Here is a 21,730-nt window from a genome sequence, read left to right on the forward strand (position 1 = left end):
AAGTCCCCCTTATTTCTCCCAAGTTCCCTCCTCTGCATACTCTCATTTCTTTTTAGATTTTGTATTTTCTTCCTCCTCTTAAATTTTAATCTTAATTTAATGTCTTTCAATGTTTTTCTCACTCAATTTTGTTGCAAACTCAATATTCTAGTTTTCTAAATGACACAATTTTGTATATTTGTATAGTATTAAGTTTAGATAATCCTACTACACTGTAAGTATGTAACTTATTATTATTTTTCCTATTTTTTTTTTTTTTTTTGAGAAATTATTTTTCTTTTTTTACTCTAACGTTAGCATTTTACTTATGGAAATGAATTACTCCTCGATCATGGCATCTAATGCGAAGACAAAAGATATAACGGAGGTTAGAAAATCTCATGAAATCTCAAAAAAGTTTTCTTGACAAATCTGGAATCTTTTGCGAAGAAATTATGACATTGAGTAAAGGGCCCCCGATTTTATTTCGCTTTAGGCCCCCCGAACACTTGGGCCTCCCCTGATGGAGACCCAAAGGAGAAAAAACAAATTGAAACAAAACTTGCTTAACGTCGTTTGTAAATGGTCGATAGACTATTTGTTGACGACCCTTTTCGACAAAGAAAAAAAGAGAAACGGTAGAGAGTGAAATAATTTTGAATGAAAGGGTAAAAGTCAACTGTTAAAGTTGACTAACATAAATATGATATTGGGGGCCATTTTAGAATGATGAACAAATAAAGGTACCAAATGTTCAGTTGGTCAGAAATTGGGTCCAAATTGGAATTAACCCTTGTTATTGCTAATAATCTGCTCATATTTCCCACCTCCACTTTAGGTTTTCTGGGGGGTTGTCTTTTCTCTACTTAGAGAGAATAACAGTGGTGGATGAGTTACCATCTTCACCGGACTCCAATCTTCTTCCCATCTCTTTGAACACTTCAAATTACAAACATCGGAAGTTTCAGCTTTCTCAGTTACTTCTCTCATTCAGATCTTTAGGGTTAGCCTTCTATCACTATCACTCTCTCTCCTCTCTCTTATCTATAAGTAATTGCTTACTAATTCCTAATATATTGTGTTTCTAGTTAATTTAATGATTAGGGTTGTTTTCAAAATTGTAACTTGTTTGGGGGTTCTCTTGATCTGTTCCTGGAAGTTTGGCAAATTTTTTTTCTCTTGTTTTTGATTGATTTTGGTCTTAACGATCTGTTTTATTCTTCTGTTACTTGGGTATAAGTTAGTTTTAATTTTTTTTGTTGTTGTAATTTATTTTAGGATAAGATGGGGAAGAAAGTTAAAAAGAAGACTAGAAATACACATAATGAATTGAGGGTTTCCTCTGATTCTCCTGAACCAACTTTAGCTCAATCAAATCCATTGAGTGAGAGTGTGGATGATGGAGTTTTAGTTGTACTTGAGACAAAACCTTGTACCCATGTTTATAAAGATGCTAATTCCGAAATAGTTGGGTCGAAAATTGTATCGTCGGTATCTATTAAGTGTGAAGATTGTAGGGAAATTGCTCTTGATCGGCGATCAAGTAAAGGAAGGAGTAAACATGGGAAAAAGAAAGGAGCAAGCTCTACTGATAGGAAACCAGCCTCAAAATGTGTTTGGGTTTGTTTAGAATGTGGACATTTTGGTTGTGGTGCAGTTGGATTGCCAACAACCCCTCAAAGTCACGCTCTACATCATTCAAAGAGAATGCGCCACCCATGTGTTATTCAATTTAATAATCCTAATTTACGATATTGTTTTCGGTGCAATTTGTTGATTCCTTGTGAGGTATCAGAAGAGAATGGTGAACAAAAAGATGTTCTAGGGGACATTGTGAAGTTGATAAAGGGACACTCGTCAGAAGGAGTTTCAATGGACATCGATGATGGTGGAAACGTGACAAAGTCTGAAAATTCTGATTCTCTAGTTTCGGATGGAAAAGGACGGTATATGGTCCGTGGGCTTATGAATCTTGGGAATACTTGCTTCTTTAATTCAATCATGCAAAACTTTCTAGCTGCCGATCCGTTGCGCGATTACTTCATGAAGCTGGATTCCGCATTCGGGCCTTTGACTATGGCATTGAAGAAGCTATTTAGTGAAACAAGTCTCAAGACAGATTCAAGGAATGGGATGAGCCCCAAAAACTTATTTGGTTCTATATGTGCAAAAGCACCCCAGTTTAGGGGATACCAACAACAGGACAGCCATGAATTACTTCGATGTTTACTTGATTTATTGTGTACTGAAGAGTTGGGTTCAAGAAAATTACTCAAAGCTGAATGTTGTGAGGTTGCGTCTTCCCATTCTGCTCCTGCTATGGTTGACGCAATATTTGGAGGCCAACTCTCTAGTACTGTTTGTTGTGTAGAGTGTGGGCACGCTTCTATTGTTTATGAGCAATTTCTGGATCTCTCACTTCCATTACCATCAAAAAAGTCTACTAGCAGTAAATCTGTAGCAGTTTCTAAACTCAAGAAAAAAGTTTTGCCTCCTAAAAGGGATACAAAAAGAGGAAGAGCGGTTCAGATAAAGGGTAAACAAAGTGACACTCCCGTATTGTCTCACACAGCCGCTGGACAATCCAAAAATATGGAGTCGTCTTCATTGGTAACACCTGCTAGTCTGCCGGTCAAGGAAGAAACAATGGCTTCAGTTGATGATTTTTCATGGTTGGATTTTATTGGACCAGATTCAGCAGCAGATGGTTTGGATTCTGTTTCTGAAACTCTTGATAACTCAATTGTTCAAGATTCTGATGATAAACTAGTTTGTGAGACTGATCTCAGACAGAGTAGTTCTGAATCACAAAGCCAGGTTTTGCCCATGAATGAGGAACCAACGTTGGAATTGGGATCTTCTGCTCCGGTTTCTTGCACTGATGAAGTCCCTTTGCAGGCTCAAGGGCCTGAAGTTATCTTGCTTCCATATAAAGAGGAAAGTTCATTTGATGAGAAGCCAGTGATCAACAACGAAGTTGCAGCCTCCTCATCTGTTGTTGATTGTGAAAAGGATGCACTAGAATTTGATGGTTTAGGGGATTTATTTGATGAACCTGATTCTGATTATGTTCCAAGTGAAGGTCCTTGGTTTGCTGAAAAAACCTTCGCGGAAAATGATGTATTAGACTCTGGATTTTTGGATGGGATCAGCATCGAGTCGGATCCTGATGAAGTTGATAATAAGGACGCACCAGTGTCTGTAAATACCTGTCTGGCATATTTTACGAAAGCTGAACTTCTTCTCTTGAACGAGCATGGCTGGCATTGTGAAAATTGTTCAAAGAGTTTGCAAGGGGGTTTAGTTGATGCTCGAGATAATCAGCTAAAAGTAGCACTCAGTGGTCCCATTAATGGAGATCAGTTAAGGAGTCAAAGTTCTCATCTGAATGAGACTTTGGCTAGTACTTCCGAGCCAACAAAATCAGAAAATTGTGAGCATCAAGTTGGCGCTGTTTCTACATCATTATCAGAAGGAAATATCGATTCGACCTCATTATCAAAAGAAAATGTTGATTCTTCGTCTATTAATGAGAACTTGATAGCCCATTCTACGAGATCTGGTGGTTCAGCAAATCAGGCATCGATCGACGATTCATCTAGTGCAAATGAAATGGATGGTGCTCGAAGCAATAAAAAGAAATCAAAGAAAAAGGAATCCAAGTTTTCAGCATCAGGACAGGATTCAGATGATAGTGAGGAAGTGGACTCTAAAAGGCTCAAGGTCAAGAGAGATGCAACTAAACAGATTCTCATCAACAAGCTTCCAACTATTCTAAACATTCACCTTAAGAGGTTCAGCCATGATGCTCGTGGCCGCTTAAACAAATTGAATGGCCACGTTGATTTCGGAGAGACAATTGATCTTAGGCCCTATATGGACCCTAGGTAAAGCTCAAACCTTCTTAACTCTTATAATTTTAACCAATTATCCTTTTTATTTTATTATTCTTGTGTTCTGATCTTACTTTCATTATTGCCAATTTTGTTTTGCTTACTTTCGCCGTTGTGTTATATTCTTAAGTCTGTCATTCTACAAATATCTTCATTATATCATACCTATATAGAGAAAAAATAACCGATGATGCTCACTCATCTTTTTTTGTAGCCATAACTGTTAACACTTATTATATAGATCTTGGGCGTGGATATGATCCTTTACTAGCAATATTTACTTCTGCTTTTAATTGCTTGATTTCATATACAGGTACGAGGATAGGGGTCTAACCTTAAGCTTTGTCATGATTTTTATCATACTATAGGAAAACAGTATATATTTTATGTGGGTCGAAGAGTGCTCGATAGAGCAGTTCGTAAAGTTATTTATAGAGAGGAATTGAAGTCTTGCAAATATTGGGCACTACCTGCAAGATACATGAGCATTTTCATATAGAAATTGAGTCTGGGGAATCTTCTCAATCTGAGTATACAATCTTAACGAAATGCACCCAAGTCTGAAGCTTGTATATCGTAATGACCGAGTTGTAGGCGGTATCTGTTATTTTATGATTCTTGAATTGGTAATTTGATTTAGGGTTGACAAAGATTTATGTTGTTCTTTGTCTCTGCAGGAGTGTTGAGAAAGACAATTGCCACTACCGTTTAATCGGTGTTGTCGAGCATTCTGGAACAATGAGAGGAGGTCATTATGTTGCATATGTGAGAGGTTCAAAAAGCACAGAGGAAGATAATGGGGCTGCATCAACGTGGTTCTACGCAAGCGATGCCCACATTCGTGAAGTTACGTTAAGTGAAGTTCTACGAAGCCAGGCTTATATCTTGTTTTACGAAAAAATTTAGAAATCATTTTATTCTTTAGCTAGGTATGAAATCCATATTTTTCGATACTACTCCCCTAAAGTTAAATTCATTTTGTAAGAGTTTTCATCCCCATTAGAGAGAAAGGGGTTGTGAGAAACAAGAGAAGAAAAGAAGTTTGAAAAGTTTTGTATTTGATGAAAGATGTGAAAATTGAGGTGAGGGCTAATTATTTTTTTGAGGGATTATATCAAATTCCTTTTCTTTAATGTAAAAGTTTAGAAATTTTTTAATGAATCCTTGGGAAGGGTGGTTACTGTTGTGAACCACCCACCCCTAGAAGAAGAGAATGCTTTGAGTATGTTTAAATTGTATGTTTTGCTGGTCAAATCCTAATTTCCAAAACCCTAACCCCAATTTACATGTCAAATCCTATCCAATTAGCAAGACAAACTCTCCTAACCATACGACCTAAGAATGGATGAAGATTTTCTTCAATTTCACTTAACTTCTTCAAAGATCCACTTCAAAATCAAACAAATTCATGGATGAGATCACTTTTTTTTTTTCTTTTTCCTTTTTTGAAGATATTGATTTCCTACTCCCATCTTGGTATCTCACTTACATCCCTATTGGAGAATTGAGTAACTAAATTTGATACTATCGGAGAAAGAATTGAGTAATGTAGTAACTCGTTGAGATTAGAATACGGAGTTAAATTTTCAGATTCTGAATTTTTCAATAGCGAACTCCCAGATCTCTCGTTCCCTTGTTTTCTCTATCCCAAGCGGTCACATTTCCGTCGGAAAAAAATGTAATTGCGTTCTTATTAGAAAGAAAGTGATCGTTAGGTGGAGTATAAAATGACTATGTAACTATAATGTAGGAGCTCTCAAATTCAAATATTGGACCCTGAACTCTATAGGAAAAGATCCATAAATTAGTCGAAAATGACCCATGAGGTAACTCGTAACCCACCAAATGAGTTTTGGATTACAAAATTGGACCAAAAGAATTTGATTGATCTAGTAAAAAGACGACATCTCGTTAGCCACTAAAGTCTGAGATAGAAATCCTGATGTATCTAATACATAATTCTAACTAATTCATTATAATACTTAGAAGAGAACTGGATCGAAGACGATAAAATTGTGAAGGAGCTTCGTGCTATTCGGGAAGTAGTAATATAGTATGTGCTAACCTTCATCAAACTATGCCTCTTTCTTTACTGGTTCTGTTGGATTCTCCGACGAGCTTGATCCAAGTTGAACTTTACTTGCATCGACATCCTTTCTCAATTCGATACTCGTCATTGGCTTTCTGGATTCTATCCCATTATTGTTGCCCGATTCGATTGATATGTCCATTTCTGAATCCTTCTCTGCAGTTTTGTCCTTGTCAGAGTATTCACTTTCACTAGTACTAGTTTCACTTTCATGACTCTGAATTGAATCGCCTTCTTCAACTTCCATTTTTGAGTCTGTTCTCTCAGTTTCTACCTCTGCTTCCCCGGCTCGTTGCTGAAGTGGCACAGCATGACTGATAACTTGCCCGCATTTTAATCTCTCCTTGTACTCTTCCATTTCGCTCTTGTAACGTTCCTTGTCCTTCAAACCTCTTTCTTGATAAACCTGTCAACCGTAGAGGTCCGGGAAAGTTAATAGTCACTGTAAAAACATAGAAACACAAAAAGTGGTCGAAAAAAAATCGGGTTTGGTAAGGCCAGATACCGGGGTGGGTACGATGGACCGAACATTAGGTTTTTCACTACAAAAAATTATGGCACTTCACTTACAGCTTTCTCCACCTCTGTTAGGTTGTTCCAAAGTTCACCGATCATCCTACTAATCTCCCTATCTTTTCCTGGATGAAGTGGTTTCAGTCTGGCATGTTGTTCTTGAAAGAAAAAATTGTACCCGCTCCTATTAGGCTTCGGATGATCTGGATCTCTCTTTTTCATCTCACATTTCTTGCGTCGGCGACGACGACGGCGTACAGTCGATGTAGTGGCTGCTTCTTTGCTAACAGGGACCGACATCTCTGTGACTTGGCCACTTGGTTGCTCCGGAGCGTGATAAAGAATTCCTTTCAGCTTTTCTGTGCCAAACGTTACAGTTACAAGGTACCCGTGTTCAAATTTTCCGTCAATTACTCCAAGCACGGGAGTACCTGAAGATGAATGAGCTGCAACTGGAAGAATGATGATAATTAAGAAACCAAAAACAATAGCAGAGAAATAATTATTTCCTAATAATCTTACTTAGCGTTGGACTCAGAAGTTGATGTGATATTTTCTCTGAACAAATACTTCCATCAATTGTTTTTTTAAACCTCGATAGTGAAAAATCAAACGTAAGGATAATCCCATGAACACAAAGGAACAACTCAGTAAAATTCTAAGTGGTCGAAGCACTTAGCATAATGGCAAATGGTCCTAAAGAGAATTGGTTCGGGATCTAAAAGGCTATATTCTACACACATTAGCAATCTATTTCCAAAAGATTTGTGAGAATAAGTGAAACCGACAATTAGCTAAAGGTAAATTTTACCCATCACCCAGTATAGATGAATGTGAGCTTTACCCCGCTTGTAAGGTGGAAACGATTATCAATAATGTCTAGCTGACGGGTTATGTAGGACAGTGATCCGTGACCCACCTTACAAGAGGGTCTGCAAAATCAAGCTCCTCATGAAATTCCTCGATACAAGAAAAGTGAGAAAATAAACCTTCGGTTCTGATGTCTTCTTCAGTAGTTCTCTTTCTTTTGGGTGTGGAAGATGCAAGAAATTCGGACGATGGAGTTGGTGGTTCAAAATGACTTTGATATGGTGATGGAGAAGGAATATGATAAGGATCTGCAACACATTATAAGGAAAAATTGAAAATCAACAAAGTTTTCGCAGTCGGCAAAGTCAAATGAAGTTTTGTATGTATACCAGAGGAACGGGACCTCCAACCCTGCGCCCTAAAGAAGTATATCTGCTCATAGTGATGAATCAAAGAGACGTAGTACTTGCGCAAGACGAAAGATGCATTTGTAGCCGTAGAGGGAAAACTAAAAGCAGCAGTCACCTCTTTCCATCTTCTATCTCTAATTACCTGCATCGATATGTATGTCCTAGTTAGAATAAACGGCTAATAACGGTTAACCGAACAGTAGGTTACAAATGATGACTAGAAAAGTTATTTGTACAATCTCAGGAAACATCAAAACGAGAACATCTAGGTTGTTAATTAAGTAAAACAAGATTTTGGAATTTTAATCACACAAAAGTTAATGCAAACCCGTGTGATATGGATACTCCTTTTTAGTAATTTTTTCTATGCCGTATACTTGGACAGTCATATACTCATGTCGGATACTCAGATTACTCTCACTCATTCCACTGAGCAAGATGCGAGATTTTTTATCTACACCTTGTGTGTACTTGCCCAAAATCGCTTTAGAAACTAAGACAAAAAATAACGTATTTTTGGTGTACTATAACTTAAGTACATAACACAGATTGATCTAGAGTAACAACAACATAGAAAAAGGATCAAACAACTCGGACATGAACACAAAGACACATGTATTATGAACGATCTTATTCTTGTTTTGGCATTTCTCCACTCATTGTATCCGAATTGCCACACCAGTGCCAGATTCCAGTAAGTATCACCGTATGTTGTATGATAAAAAAAATTCCGAAAGGAAAAACGCAACTAGATAGGTCTTATAGTGGACAATATAAAAAGAATGAAGCTTCATTAGATAAACCATAAAATAATCTAACCAATGTCCAAACATGAATAAAAAAACAAAGAACAGCAACGTGATTGACAACACGCACGCTAAAAGCTCTTACTGACATTAGAACTAGTTGTATCATGTCAGGAACAACATGGAACTGGACATGAAATTAATGAATTCATAGTTTTCTTACGCACAGTGGCAGTTCAAAATATTGGTTATCTCGAAGTTATTATTTAACCCAAGTCTCTACCATCTTAGGAATGGGGATTCATATAACCTAGAAACAGAAAGGGCTTAGGACTATATACAACATTTCTATAATTATTCACAATGTTATAGATGACGATACTAGGAAAGGGACTACTTGAAGCATATATATGTAGATCAATCTGTCAGAAGTCAAGATAATCGATAAAGAAACAACATGCTAATCTAAGTTGTGCGTTATGTCATCTCACCTTCTCAATACCACCTCGAGAAGTAACCTCCACAAACAGTTGATGCAAGTCTAACTCCTTGCCCCCTATAATAGGAATCCTATAGTAGATGATCCAAAGTTAAAAGCAGATAATGACAGATCTAAACATAAATTCAACAAGCAAAGACACAAGAAAGGAAAACAGTGAAGCAACCATAGACAATTGAGACATGTTTAACAAATTAGGTCCATATATCGACCATTGACAACTCAAGAAGAATGACATTCCATTCACAAATCAAATAAAGCACTTACCTAGAATATCATAGAAGGAAGATTGAAGTTCAAAACAGGTGAAACTAACATACAAGAGAAAAACCGAGGCTTAAAGTGCTTACAATTGGCGAGTATATCTTTATTTAAGTCATGTCGAGTCATGAATCAATCATAGGAAAATAGTAAGTTGTAGGATATGCATCACAATCAAAGCGTAAGAAGTACCTAAGCTCAATGGTCTCATAAATCAGTTGTTGGTTACTAGTTCCTCTCTAATAGGTTAGTCATTCAATTAAGAGGAAAGCAATGATTTATCGATAAGTAATTTGTTGGACAAAATGATATCCAATTTATCTAGAAAGAAGTTTTTTAATGGGAAACAAGATGCAGCTCAACCATTGAAAATGATAACAAGTGTTTGAAAACATCAAGTTCTCAAATGTGTATGCCTAATTGCAAGTAAAATGCCAGGAACCAAGACTTCTATTTCAGTGATTACGGGAAAAAAAATAAAGCCATAAGAATCAAATCGTAAAATAGTGTAAATTATTTTTATGAATCCATTACTGAGTGAGCTTCACATTTCATCAACGGGTTGAAACTCAACGACCGGAAAAAAAATTAGGGGTTTTCAATAAATTCAAAGGGTCTTCCTCTAACGAAACACAATTTGTCATGTAACAAATCATACTACCATCGTAATTTATCGTCACAAGAACTAACATATATGCACTAGAATTTTTTGTATGCTTCGACAAAATAAAAAAATGGAAAGAGCAACACAAAAGTAAAAATGACTAAAAAACTATTCTAGCTTACATGAATTTAGTTTGAATAGTGGCGTGGAGCTTCTCGAGCGTCTCCCGGAAGAGCCTTGGATTGCTTACGACTTCTTCATACTTTGCTAATGGTGGAGGGTAATTGTAGTACTTATCTGAGGGAGCATCCTTGCTCTTACAACAAGTCACAGGAGGAGGAGGAGAAGAAGATGATGACACATTCATTATCTCCTTCCCTCTACTATTACCCCCTTCTTCCATACTCTTCTTGGTAGATTCCACCATTACTATTCAAGTCTTTGAACTCTACAAACACCGTACAAGATGATACAAAATAACACATATGAGATGGCAAACCAAAATACCAAAAGATGCAAAACAAATAACAAACTAGGGCAATGATATTGTAACTTTAGATTCCAAGAGACATAAATACAGGGAAACCAGAGTTCAGTTCAGTGATGAAAACATTGCAACAAACAATGCATGCAAGAGTAAACCCAAAAGACCCTCTTTCCCAAAGGAGAGAAGACACTTGAAGAAGAGAAAACTTAATCAAACATAAGATTTGACAAGGAAAAATGGAGACAATCACAATCTAAAAGTCATTTAAAGCTTAGGAATGAAAAATGAGAACTTGCATGCAAGAAGTATACCTGATGATAATCAACCAACATGAAAAAAATCTCCACTACCCCAACCAGCAAAAAAACTCAGAAAGAAAGCAATCTCAAATAACAATAATATGGGTAAGCAAAGATGCAAAAAGATCTTGGAAAATCCATAGTACTGTATAGCTGGCATAACCAAAACCCTAGACATATATTAGGCAAGCAAGTAAAGTAAGGACAGCTCTTCACTCTTTTCTTCATCAAATTCAAAACCCCTTTATTTCTTCTTCCAAATACAGAAGGACAAGGAAGCTCCTTTAGACCCATCAGGTCCAAAAGAGCTCTGAATAGCTTTCATGGATAGGGGTAATGGGTATCAGATAGAACAAACAAAACTAGACCTATAAGATTAAGTTTTCTTCCTTATCACAACAACCCAATCTGACTGACATGTAATTATACACATTAAACATAAATAGCAGTGGCAGTTATAGCAAACAAAACCCATCTTTCTCTCTCTCTCTCTATAAAACAATAAAGACAATGAATATAGTACAGTATAGAGAGAGAGAGAGAAAGAGGAAGAAATAAGGGTAACCCATTTCTCTCTCTTGATTAATACAACTATTGAAAGAGAAGATGAGGGATTTCAGGTGGTAATAGTGGGGACTCTGGGTATCTTCCATTGAATAAAAAAAGTTTTGAAACATTAACCCAAAAATCTAAATGAGAGTGACCCACAAAACCCAAGAGAACAAAATCCAAATCTGAAAGTTCTTTCTTAAAAGGATATAAAATATTCTCTTTTGTCTCATCAAAGTAAACTCACCATTTTACAAACAACAATGTCACCTTCAAATTTCAAATCAAACCCATCTTAATCTTTTGGTGAAAAAGAAAGACAAAAACTTTTACAGATTTTGTTACTATTTTATATTATTAAAAAAAGGGGTTCATTTATATAACAATAAAAGCCCCACCCACATCCACATGAACCAAAACAACAAACAATGACAGATTAGAGAGAGAGAGAGAGAAATCATAAGAAAATGAAAAATGAAAAGAACCCCACTTACCCTAATAGGAAGTTTAATAAGATGAAATTGACTAAATACAATTTCATTATAAAAAATGAAAGAGAAAATTATTATGGTTCTTGACCCAGAAGGAAGGAAAAAAAGGTAAACAAAATAATAATGATATAATATTATTTTCTAAGAACATAGAAATCAAATAAAGAAAAGAAAATATATTATTTAAAGTAATGACAGATAATGAATGAAGAAGGTTAAGAGATAGGGAGAGATATTAGGGGAAAACGTGTAGCATTTGACTTGTTATAGACGGCACATCTCACATTTTAACATGGATGCCCTAAAAATGGATCCCTAAGAGAATCTACTTGTGATGAACATCCCAATTTTGTCATCACAATAAAATTATTGTAATTATTTGGACCGCGTAAGAGTTAAAACTCGCAGACGAAGAAAAATGTCTATTTATTTTATTTAGTTTTTTCGTTAAACTAATGATTCTTTTATTACAGAAGATAGTAACAACCATTTCATCAAACAAACGTTTGTATTTTCATTTGATTTATGTATTTCGTTAATGGAGTTTTTTTTGATATAGTAATAGGTTCTTATTGTTGCAAATGTTTGTTCTTGTTATCACAATCTACTTGTTATCATTGTCACTCTGCTGAAATTTGAGGCGGTACCTAACTGTTATCACAACACACGTTTGAGACTAAACAATGACTTTTCTACTGAATTACGACATTATTATTGGGCCACTTGACTTAACTGTTACGTCCCTTGATGGACTAAAGACAAATATGTGACTTGTTGCGAGACTGGACTTATTTAATAACATACCGCATCTTTCAAAATGTATTTAGTAATCTGACATAAAACATCATTCTTTTGGCAGAGAGACAAAGGAGTATTAATCTTATTTGAGGTGGCTAAAAGGCCTTGACTCATAACAATAAAAACTATCATTCATGAATGTAACGAAGAAGAGTTACATTCATATCAAGACTACTATTGACAAAATCTCCATGTCTAAGTGGTGCAACCATGTCAGCCGGCGAGCATAAAATTGCGCCCAACAAAATAAAGCTTTTGCAATATTTCATAAATGTCCTCTCGATTATATTGAAATCGTTCGACCACTCCTTGCAACTTATTACCAAAATGTTTTTGAGCAGAAAAAGAAAAAACTTATTACTAAAATGTTATAGAACTTCTATATCTTATGTATCATTAATGTTTTGCTAGGGGAACCATCTTTTAAGGACCTAAAAATAATAGGAATAATTCGTTTTTGACCCTTCTCTCTCACCTCTCCAACTTATCAGATATCTCTAATCTCTTTCATGTTGACCAATCAATAACATCCAATGATTTGAAAACTCACATCCAATGACTTATCCTTTCTGAAATTTTTCTTTTTAAGTTGTCTCAAAGATCTTTTTTTTTTTTTGTTGAAATTTGTCTCAAAGATCTTGATAGATACTTTATATTGTACAATGTACATATTGAAGCTTTGACTTAAAACCTAAAAGAGTCAATATATGGATGAAATAATTTCTTAATAGATAGTAATATTTTAGTCTGATTGTAAAATTTCACCATTACCTACCAATATTTTCATCTTCTTCACTGCGCCATCATCAAATTAAGCATCCATATATTTTAAAAAATAAAAACAATACAGAGACGGCAAAGCAATTTCGTCATAAGTTGGAAGGAGCCTGGAGCATTTTCAAAATAAATAGCTCTTTTACTGCGGAAACTCTATCCCGCTTCCAATTTAACGGGTCGAGAAACTGTCAGTCTGTAGTACGTTTTTATGCAGTTGAGTTAACTTTCCCGATATCTACAATGCTTGCTAAGTTAGATTAGGCTTTCCGTTCGTTTAACAGCTCTACTTTCAATTTTCAAAAGCGACAGAATGATCTTAAAACAAGACAGGAACGTCAAATGGCTAGAGAGAGGTGTAGTTATGAAGATATAAATTAATAAAACTCCGTCTAACCTTTAAACAACATTACAAAAGCCGTTAGGGCGACCATTCAGATTGATAATGTTACAGGTGAAATATATAAATGCAGATCATCACCTACTCTACACATTTTCCTCTGCTTACTAAACATCAGAGAAGACCTATTCTATTCAAAGATGATTAGAATATGGCATCATCATTATACACGGAGGCGGAGGGGGTTAAAGAGAGCTACCTAATTGTGGCCTGTCTTCGTGGTGGCGGTTGTCATAAACCCTAGCCACCCATATTGTCTTCTCGATATCTTAGCTTATTACCTCCAGTACCACCATCACCATATCACTGATTTCTCCAGCCTCGTTCTTGCTTCATGGATTCCCCGTCTGAGAAACCTACATCACCTGTGTGCCACCGACGAAAAGAAATCCCATCACAACTTGCTCTAATTCTTTAGAAATTACAAACATTTCAGATGCTTGATTTTCTATGGGGCAGAAATAGTATCTTTCTCTCTTCTAATTAAAGGAAAATATACATAAAACCGAACCTCGGATGTTATTTCTTTAACCAACAGCTAGAAGATATGATGTAACAGTTATGTTTTATTTTTTTGAAACTTCAAAAAGTGTTCTACTCTTACCGCTTTCCCCGTCAGATGCTTCCGTAAGTCTTGTTATTGCATTAACCAGAGCTTGCTCTTGGTCCTATCAGTCCAACCAATTGACATCAGATATTGCTAAATGGTGTAGTAAATTGTAACAAATGAACATTATTTCTTACTTTCAGCACTTTCTTTATCCTTTCAACCTCATGAGGGTCCGAATGACTTGCTCCAAAAACTCTTTCGACCTGTTCAATAAACAAACAAGCAAAATGAACACATTTTGGTACACATACTGACGCAGGCGATCCACATGACCACAGTTACCTCCTTAATTAGATCATCTGTGTGAAGTATTTCAATATCATCCAAAGCCTTCTTCCCGATGCCATTATGTGATGGTGGTAAATCTTTCTTGGTCTGTCCCTTTGTGCCTCCCCGCCCTCTCCCTGCTCCAGGAACTGCACCACCACGTCCCATGGGTTTCTTATTCCCACGGCCTTGTCCGCCCAGACCTGCTTGACGAGAGCCTCCAGGATCTTCACCTTCCCAGAGGATATCTTCGCGGGAAATCTGTTAATAAATTAACAAAATCAGACACAAGCTGTAGCGCTATAATTTGGAAACAAGTAACAGATTCTTCTTGGTATCTGTCACAAGATCACACTGACATCTAGTAATGAATATAGTGAAGCCAATATCTCTTCAGTCTTATCCTATACGACCGATACAGGCAAGTGGTGCTTGACAAGCGACAACGCGTTAGATATATTGCAGCTTTGAGAAGGAGAATTAGTCGGTCTTGCATATCAAACCATTACAGTGACATCACAGTAATATAGCTTGTAGAAAAAAGGTTTCTGGTACACGTACTTCGGCAAAGGGCATACCAGGAAGAGTGTAAAGTGAACACTTAAAGTAAGGAGGTAGTTTGTTAGTTTGTCAATACGCCCAACGGAGAGCGCATGGAAGAATTATAGTTACTTTTAGTTAAAGGTTGCAGTTCTCATAGTATAGTTTATAACTCCAGGAATCTTTTATAATTGCAGTCTGCAATGAAGCTCACCTTGCCTAATTCCCTCCACTTCTTTATAAATTAAAATTTTCTATATCCAACAAGGAAGTTCGGCTATTGCCTATCCTTCATTTTCTACACCTGAAGTAATCTATATTCTTCAAAACAGTAAAAAGAAAATACTGTCAAAGTTAATCTTACATTTCGCACTTTGTCATCCATCAAAAAATAAAGCAATGGAATACCCAAAATAAGAAAGATTCTTGCAGACGGCAGAGAACCCATTAAAGATACTCATCAAGAAAATAAATAGTTATGCCAATTACAATCACAAAAGGGTTGAAGTGCATGGAAAGGATATTTGCATATCATGGGAACACAAGCATTCAACTTAGTACATAAATGACAGAAGAGATACAACTACAAAGATATATGGGACAGAAGAATTTCCCACACATTTTACCTCTTTAAGATTGACCCATTCCCACGTCTCATCTTTGGTGTTTATATCATAGACAAGAGCATGCCGGCCCTAAAACAGTATAAAAGAGATGGTTCAGCTAGAAGTTCGGACCTGTCTTCTTAAGACTTCCAATATGAGGTAAATTATCTAACCTCGGAAGGATTGTAATGAGTTATAACAGCCTCATAAAAGTTGTTGTCCTCAGGCCATCTTGTCAGCACTTTTCGTCCAATGAGATCAAGAGGTGCTGCATCTGCAGGTTCATTTGCACCAGAAGATCCGAGCACTGCAGCTTGCCCTCTTCCATTTGGGCCGGTGGAAGGGAAAGGTGTGGAATTCAGTGCTGATGCTCCAGGCAACGGCTGGCCCTGTTGAAAAGGAAAGAAAATGAAAGGGTTGATTTATGTTATGTTACATTGATTTATGTTATGTTACATACAATCCTTATGGAACACACTCATTTCAAATATTTGACTTACTGATTTAGGCTTCTTTCCCCTCACTCCTCCCACAGCTAGTCGTTTTGCAGAAGATGATGATGGTTGCATTGATGCACCAACTGTTTGTGGGTGCAGAGCAGAGGATGGTGCATTCAAGGATAGGGAAGGCCCTGACTGTGATGTCTTTTGTTTCTTGCGAGATGCTGAGACAGAAGGACTTGGTAACGGTTCATGAACAGGTTGACCAGTAGCGAGCATGCCGGATTTGTGTCCACCTGTCTGTCTCCACTCCCTAGTTGAATTATGCAAAACAGCTTCCACTTAAACGGCAAATCTTACCAAAACTTTTACACTTTATGAATTGATTCCATTAAATCATCAGAGAATGTTTCATAACATAATCAGACCTTATCCTTTGAATGACATCATCTGCGTTAACCCTGCTAAGAAGTTCTCTATGCTCCTCATCTGATACTCTCAACTCTTTTCTAAGCTCCGTTATTAAACTTTCCTTCTCCTGAGAATATAATAGTTCATACAACAAGTAATGTTAAGATCTGACTCAAAAAATATACTGAAAGTACAGCATCATCGAAAACCGTAATCGTAAATACCCATGAAATGGCATCAGATTGAGCCTTGAATGCTCTCAAGACTGAACAGTAGGCTTCTTGCTCAATAAGGTGGATTTGGGTCTCCATGTCAGTATGAGTATGTGTTCTCAAATATGGTGCAGGCGCACCACTAGCCGCGGATCTACCATTTCCAGTTACATGAACCCCTCTTGAAACCCTATTTTGATGTGACGGAGGAAGATCATCATCTGTCCCTGCAGCAAGTTAATAAACATTTGAAACATAAAACTAATAGAAACACTCAATACTGAAATCAGTTCAATCCATATTCGATTTCCAACCAAATCCAATTTTCAGCACATTAGAATTACAGCTTCTACCAAAATGAAGTCACCAAGTTAGCAATGCTAAATTTACTACTACAACTCACAAATTCTATCATGATGTAATGAACTAGAATTCGAAACTACGTGTAGTAAGTAACAAGAAAAAAAAATCGAATTCGAATACAACCCTAACTGAGTCTACTCGTTTGTAACCAATTTCATAAGGAAACAATTGTAAAAATATGATCTTTAATTGAAGTTCAATCAAATTGAAAACCCTAAAGCAATGTAATCAACAAATTAAGCTCTCAAAACTATTTTCATATAACCTAGTTCATATAGAAGCTTAAAAAATCATGAACTTACCGCTGCTATCAGAGTGTTCATAATCCATAGCCAGGTTTTCGTCAACCAGATCTTCCCCACGAATTACAAAACCCTAAAACCCACTTCCGAAAACAAATAGAAGAACAATTGATTCCGTCAGGAAAACGAATCAGCAATCAATTAATACGAGATTAAAGATACCTTTCTCTGAATTCTTCTCCTAATCAATACGATTAAGTGATCAATAAGCTTTGAATATGAAGAATTAAGAGAGGATTTGGAATTGAAGATCTAACTCGTTGAGATCACCAGCTGAAATCTAGAGAGAGATAGGTCAAATCACAGTCGGAGAGAAGAAGATGCAGGGGAAAATTGGTAGAGGAAAGGGTAAGCAAGCACAGATGGGTCGAAGTCTAACCAACCTAGACTGACCATTTTGGTTCAGACTTCAATATGGTTTGACTTCGGCTCGACCATTTTGGAATAACTGTAATCAAACTAAACTAAATCCGCTTAAGTTTTGATCGGTGAGAAAAGAGTTCGAGTATCTACTTTCGAAAGTGATTATGTAGAAGATAAAGATGGAAACAATAAAGAAGATCAGCATAGACCCGATAGTATAATCAAATCGTGGTTCGGTGTCAGATGACAACACAAAACTTTTTTACTTACAAAAGTAATTTGGTAACACGAAAACTTTGGACTTACTTAAGTTTTGACTTTCTTTTTACATTGTACTTTTGATTGATTTAGCATTCTCGGACCACGTGGCTTGTCACTTCATAAATGTTCTCACAATTAACCATTTTTTATGTGGCAAGGCACATCTTTAGTAAGGGGACTACTCATGTTCGAGCTTAGGTTTATTAGCCCATTCATATGCCAATTGGGTAGGGTCTCATCTACAAATATTGAGTTTGACTATCACTATACATGTAAATCACATCAAATCACCTAAAACTTAACATATTCAACAAATATCTTTTATTTCAGTCTCGGTAAGATTTCGACGTTTAGGATATAAAAGGTTTCTAAAGAATTCCTTGCTACGAGATGGGATAGTCGTATTCTTATAGAAATATTAGCCAAACATTAACCTTAATTGTGAAGGTTATATTTCGACAACAAATAGAAATAAGAAACTACTAATGCTTTTGAAACTTTGCCTTTGTTTTCTCAAAGATTTCTTCTGCCATGAGAGCCTCATTGCCTTCTGCCCTTTCGATCTCTAAATCTACTTTGTGGTAGGAACCAGTACTACTCCTCAATGCCTCTGAGGTGAATTTGTTAAATCCAATAGGCCATGCATGCTGCTGCTGCTTTAGCTCCGTATACCAACCTCTTATATCAAGAAGTATATATCGAAGCACTCAATCGAGTTATTATCAAAGAAAGAAGATTATATATATATATATATATATATATATATATATATATATATATATAAGATATATATATATATATAAGTGCACGAGAAGCAGAGAGAGTGACCGTCCAATCTTTATTCGTGAACTATATGGAAATGAAATTACAAGTATATTGAACTGAGTTTTATTAGAAAAATCTGTGAACTATACAAGCAAAAGATGGTTCACCTTCACTTTATTTGAATTTCAGGTCATGTACTCAAACCATTATTACTCTTTCACTCCTGCAATTTTCATCTATGTAATCTGTGAACTATATAAAATTTCAATCCCTTTTCCCCAATACTCGTACCATCTTCATCATCTTTACCTTTCTCTTCTGAACTATTCTTTATGTTTGAGTCCTCAAGCAATGTATTTACCGTACTTTCCACTTTTTCAAACTTTGCTTCTTGTTCTTCAATCTGTTCTTGCAAGTTGGTATTAGTAAGTTTCATCTCTGAGCATTCATCTCTCGACTCTTTAGTTTCATTTGTAGGAGCTTTCACCTGATCTTCAAGTGACTTGTTTAGCTGTGATATAATTTCATTCTCAGCTTTCACCGAAATCTTCTGCAATGAAGTCTTTTCAAGTTCCAATTGAGAGTTTTTATCCTTCAAATCTTCATATTTATTTAACTTTTCTTTGAGAGATTGAATTGCTTTACACATGAGTTTATTTGGCTCTTTCTGTAATTTAAGCTGATTCTCGGTCGATAACCAACTTCTTTCAGACTTCTCAAAGTCATTCTCGGATGATTTCAGTTCTTTCTCCAAACGTGAATTTTGATCCATCAAGTTGGTGATCATAAGTTCCTTCGCCGAGCAGTCATCTTTCCACTTTTTAGTTTCATTTGTCTGAGCTTTCACCTGATCTTTAAGTGAATTGTTCTTGCTTACCCATGAATTTATTTGACCTTCGAGACGATCCGTAGTCTCCTCCAATTGAGAGTTTCTGTCGTTCAATTCTGCACATTCATTTGTTCTTGCTTGAACTTCTTCTTTCAGAGATTGAATTTCTTCTGTTGCTTCATTCATGGCATTCGTCAAATCTTTCTGAAGCTCAATCTCGCTCGATAACAATCTGTCTTTAGACTCCATTAACTCATTCTTGAGTTCTTTTAGTTCTTCATTTAAACCTGAAATTTGATCATTCAAATTCTTATTTTCTGATTCCAATTTATGAACCTTCTTTTTCAAGTCTAATTGGGTTTGAAATGAGGTAATTTGCACTGATGTTTCATTCGTGAATTTGTTGAAATCTTCGTGAATATGATCGAGGTTTTTCTTTTTGTCTTTCAGTTCTGTTACAACATTCATACAAAGAATAGCTGAAGCCTCTGCATCATTTTCAGCCTCTAGTATTCTAATCGAGTCCAACATTATGATTTGATTCAAATCATGAATTTTTCTTTCACAAGTTTCGTGCTTCCGTTTTATAGATTCGTTCTCTTCTTTCAACTTATCAATCATATCAACGAGATCGTTGTTGGTTTCTGATTTGTTCTCTTCTTTCAACTTATCAACAGGATTGTTGGTTTTATTCTTCTTCTTCTTCCCCATTTCCGTTACCAAATTCTTTAACAAGTGTTTCTAAGAGAAAAACAGTATCTTTCACCTTACTTGAATAATTTGAAGAAGATCTGAAAGAAACAATGAATAATTCTCTTCAATAAATCATCACACAAAATGTGAAAAACTAAACCCAAGATTTTGTCATAAGAATGTGAAACATGAACTGTTTAGGGTTTAAGGAATTCATAATGCAAAAAGAACTAAACTTTTAGTGATCCAGACCCAAAATCTTGCCCTAAGTTTGCAGAAAATTTGACCCCAATAGATAAATTTAAGCAATTCTTGGAGAGATTAACAAGAATGTGAAACAAGAACCTAAACCCTAACTGGACTTTTGAGGGTTTAAAGAATTCATAAGGAACTACCCAAATTGCAGAATCAACAATCACTGTATTTCATTCTTTATAATTATTGATTGAGACAGATTCTCATTAAACTAAATTCCCATTTATTTCGTTCTTTAATACTAACAAGAAACTGAAGAACTTAAAGAAAAGAATTTCAATACATAAGTGAATTCAACCCTAGAAACTTCCAAGAACCATTAAAAAATGACAATGAAAGAAAAGAGTACCTGTGACTCTCTGTGAGAATGACGATTTCCACTTAACGACGAGACACTCTAGAGAGAGAGAGAGGGATTCTAGAGAGAGAGAGAGAGAGACAGAGAGAAAACTTCAGAATGACAGATGAAAGAAAAATGACTCGTTGGGTTTTATAGAGGGATAACAGAAATTTAAACCACCTAATTTAATTAGTTAGTAAGATATTCCAAAAACAGATTAATTAGTAAGAAAACCCCAATGATTATACAGAGAATTACGAACATGCCACTGTGAAGTGTGAACAAATCTAGGGCAAATCACAGTCAGACAGAAGAAAATGCAGGGGAAATTGGTAAGAGGAGAGGGTAAGCACATATTGGTTGAACCAACCCACACTGACCATTTTGGTTCGAATTTCAATATAGTTTGACTTCGGTTTGACCATTTTGGAATAGCTGCAATCAAACTAAACTGCATTAAACCAAATCAGCTTAAGTTTTGATTGGTGAGTAAGAGTTCTGAGAATCTATTTACGAAAGTGATAATGTAGAAGATAAAGATGGAAACAATAAGGAAGATCAACGTTGACCCGATAGTATAATCAAATCGTGGTTCGCTGTTAGATGACAACACAAAGATAAATAATCTTTTTACTTGCAAAAATAAGAAAGTTAGTTTGATAACGAAAACTTCGTACTTCACTTGAGTTAACTTTCTTTTTATGTTGTATCATTGATTGATTTAGAATCCTCGGACGATGTGGCTTGTCAATTCATGAATGTTCTCACAATTAACCATTTTTTATGTGGTAAGTTACATCTTTAGTAAGGGGACTACTCATGTTGGAGCTTAGGCTTATTAGCCTTATTCATATGCCAATTGGGTTTATAGT

At 35.9% G+C, this 21,730-nt stretch overlaps 4 protein-coding genes across 9 annotated transcripts; 1 reads left to right on the forward strand and 3 right to left on the reverse strand.

The window, feature by feature from the left end:
- Nucleotides 1-5,081, forward strand: UBP2 (ubiquitin-specific protease 2). The gene is made up of 3 exons (XM_086661993.1): nt 1-982; nt 1,258-3,866; nt 4,550-5,081. The coding sequence occupies exons 2-3, from the start codon at nt 1,264-1,266 to the stop codon at nt 4,776-4,778; spliced, it is 2,832 nt and encodes a 943-aa protein (XP_086518119.1). The 5' UTR covers nt 1-982; nt 1,258-1,263; the 3' UTR covers nt 4,779-5,081.
- A 656-nt stretch (nt 5,082-5,737) lies between these two features.
- Nucleotides 5,738-11,788, reverse strand: LOC147560003 (HMG (high mobility group) box protein with ARID/BRIGHT DNA-binding domain-containing protein). Of its 4 annotated transcripts, none has more exons than XM_086661995.1 (7): nt 11,634-11,788; nt 9,987-10,252; nt 8,932-9,010; nt 7,674-7,836; nt 7,464-7,592; nt 6,532-6,926; nt 5,738-6,367 (listed from the first exon to the last, which is right to left on the reverse strand). In XM_086661995.1, exons 2-7 carry the CDS (start codon nt 10,229-10,231, stop codon nt 5,948-5,950), a joined length of 1,431 nt encoding a protein of 476 aa, XP_086518121.1. In that variant the 5' UTR covers nt 10,232-10,252; nt 11,634-11,788; the 3' UTR covers nt 5,738-5,947. The 4 variants fall into 4 exon arrangements, with proteins under 4 accessions (XP_086518121.1, XP_086518120.1, XP_086518122.1 ...); XM_086661994.1 differs by having other exon boundaries at nt 10,603-11,786; XM_086661996.1 differs by lacking the exon at nt 11,634-11,788 and adding an exon at nt 11,387-11,407.
- Nucleotides 11,789-13,561: 1,773 nt separating this feature from the next.
- LOC147560004 (protein EMSY-LIKE 3-like) lies at nt 13,562-21,357 on the reverse strand. 3 transcript variants are annotated; one of them, XM_086661999.1, is made up of 11 exons: nt 21,321-21,357; nt 17,353-17,816; nt 16,700-16,914; nt 16,493-16,602; nt 16,125-16,377; nt 15,798-16,013; nt 15,646-15,714; nt 14,495-14,740; nt 14,347-14,415; nt 14,207-14,270; nt 13,562-13,967 (listed from the first exon to the last, which is right to left on the reverse strand). In XM_086661999.1, exons 2-11 carry the CDS (start codon nt 17,378-17,380, stop codon nt 13,906-13,908), a joined length of 1,332 nt encoding a protein of 443 aa, XP_086518125.1. In that variant the 5' UTR covers nt 17,381-17,816; nt 21,321-21,357; the 3' UTR covers nt 13,562-13,905. The 3 variants fall into 3 exon arrangements, with proteins under 3 accessions (XP_086518125.1, XP_086518126.1, XP_086518124.1); XM_086662000.1 differs by lacking the exon at nt 21,321-21,357 and having other exon boundaries at nt 17,353-17,435; nt 17,515-17,753; XM_086661998.1 differs by lacking the exon at nt 21,321-21,357 and having other exon boundaries at nt 17,353-18,117.
- LOC147560005 (uncharacterized) lies at nt 18,801-21,014 on the reverse strand. Its single transcript, XM_086662001.1, has 2 exons — nt 20,868-21,014; nt 18,801-20,361 (listed from the first exon to the last, which is right to left on the reverse strand). Exon 2 carries the CDS (start codon nt 20,279-20,281, stop codon nt 18,974-18,976), a length of 1,308 nt encoding a protein of 435 aa, XP_086518127.1. The 5' UTR covers nt 20,282-20,361; nt 20,868-21,014; the 3' UTR covers nt 18,801-18,973.
- Nucleotides 21,358-21,730: the final 373 nt, after the last annotated feature.

Source organism: Eschscholzia californica, unplaced genomic scaffold (assembly GCF_041429995.1).
Source record: "Eschscholzia californica isolate CP2 unplaced genomic scaffold, dmEscCali1.0.p SCAF_2, whole genome shotgun sequence".
In the NCBI taxonomy this organism is placed as follows: Eukaryota; Viridiplantae; Streptophyta; class Magnoliopsida; order Ranunculales; family Papaveraceae; genus Eschscholzia; species Eschscholzia californica.

Excerpts from the sequence above, each read along its gene's own strand:
- UBP2 (XM_086661993.1), top strand. The coding sequence starts at position 1,264 with ATGGGGAAGAAAGTTAAAAAGAAGACTAGAAATACACATAATGAATTG. Across the intron at positions 3,867-4,549 it reads AGGCCCTATATGGACCCTAG|GAGTGTTGAGAAAGACAATT; the intron begins GTAAAGCTCAAA and ends TTGTCTCTGCAG.
- LOC147560005 (XM_086662001.1), bottom strand. The coding sequence starts at position 20,281 with ATGGGGAAGAAGAAGAAGAATAAAACCAACAATCCTGTTGATAAGTTG.
- LOC147560003 (XM_086661995.1), bottom strand. The coding sequence starts at position 10,231 with ATGGTGGAATCTACCAAGAAGAGTATGGAAGAAGGGGGTAATAGTAGA. Across the intron at positions 7,837-8,931 it reads CTCGAGGTGGTATTGAGAAG|GTAATTAGAGATAGAAGATG; the intron begins GTGAGATGACAT and ends ATATCGATGCAG. Across the intron at positions 6,927-7,463 it reads AGAAGACATCAGAACCGAAG|TTGCAGCTCATTCATCTTCA; the intron begins GTTTATTTTCTC and ends TCATTCTTCCAG.
- LOC147560004 (XM_086661999.1), bottom strand. The coding sequence starts at position 17,380 with ATGGATTATGAACACTCTGATAGCAGCG. Across the intron at positions 16,014-16,124 it reads GGGGAAAGAAGCCTAAATCA|GGCCAGCCGTTGCCTGGAGC; the intron begins GTAAGTCAAATA and ends CCTTTTCAACAG. Across the intron at positions 13,968-14,206 it reads AGCATCTGACGGGGAAAGCG|GTGATGTAGGTTTCTCAGAC; the intron begins GTAAGAGTAGAA and ends GGTGGCACACAG.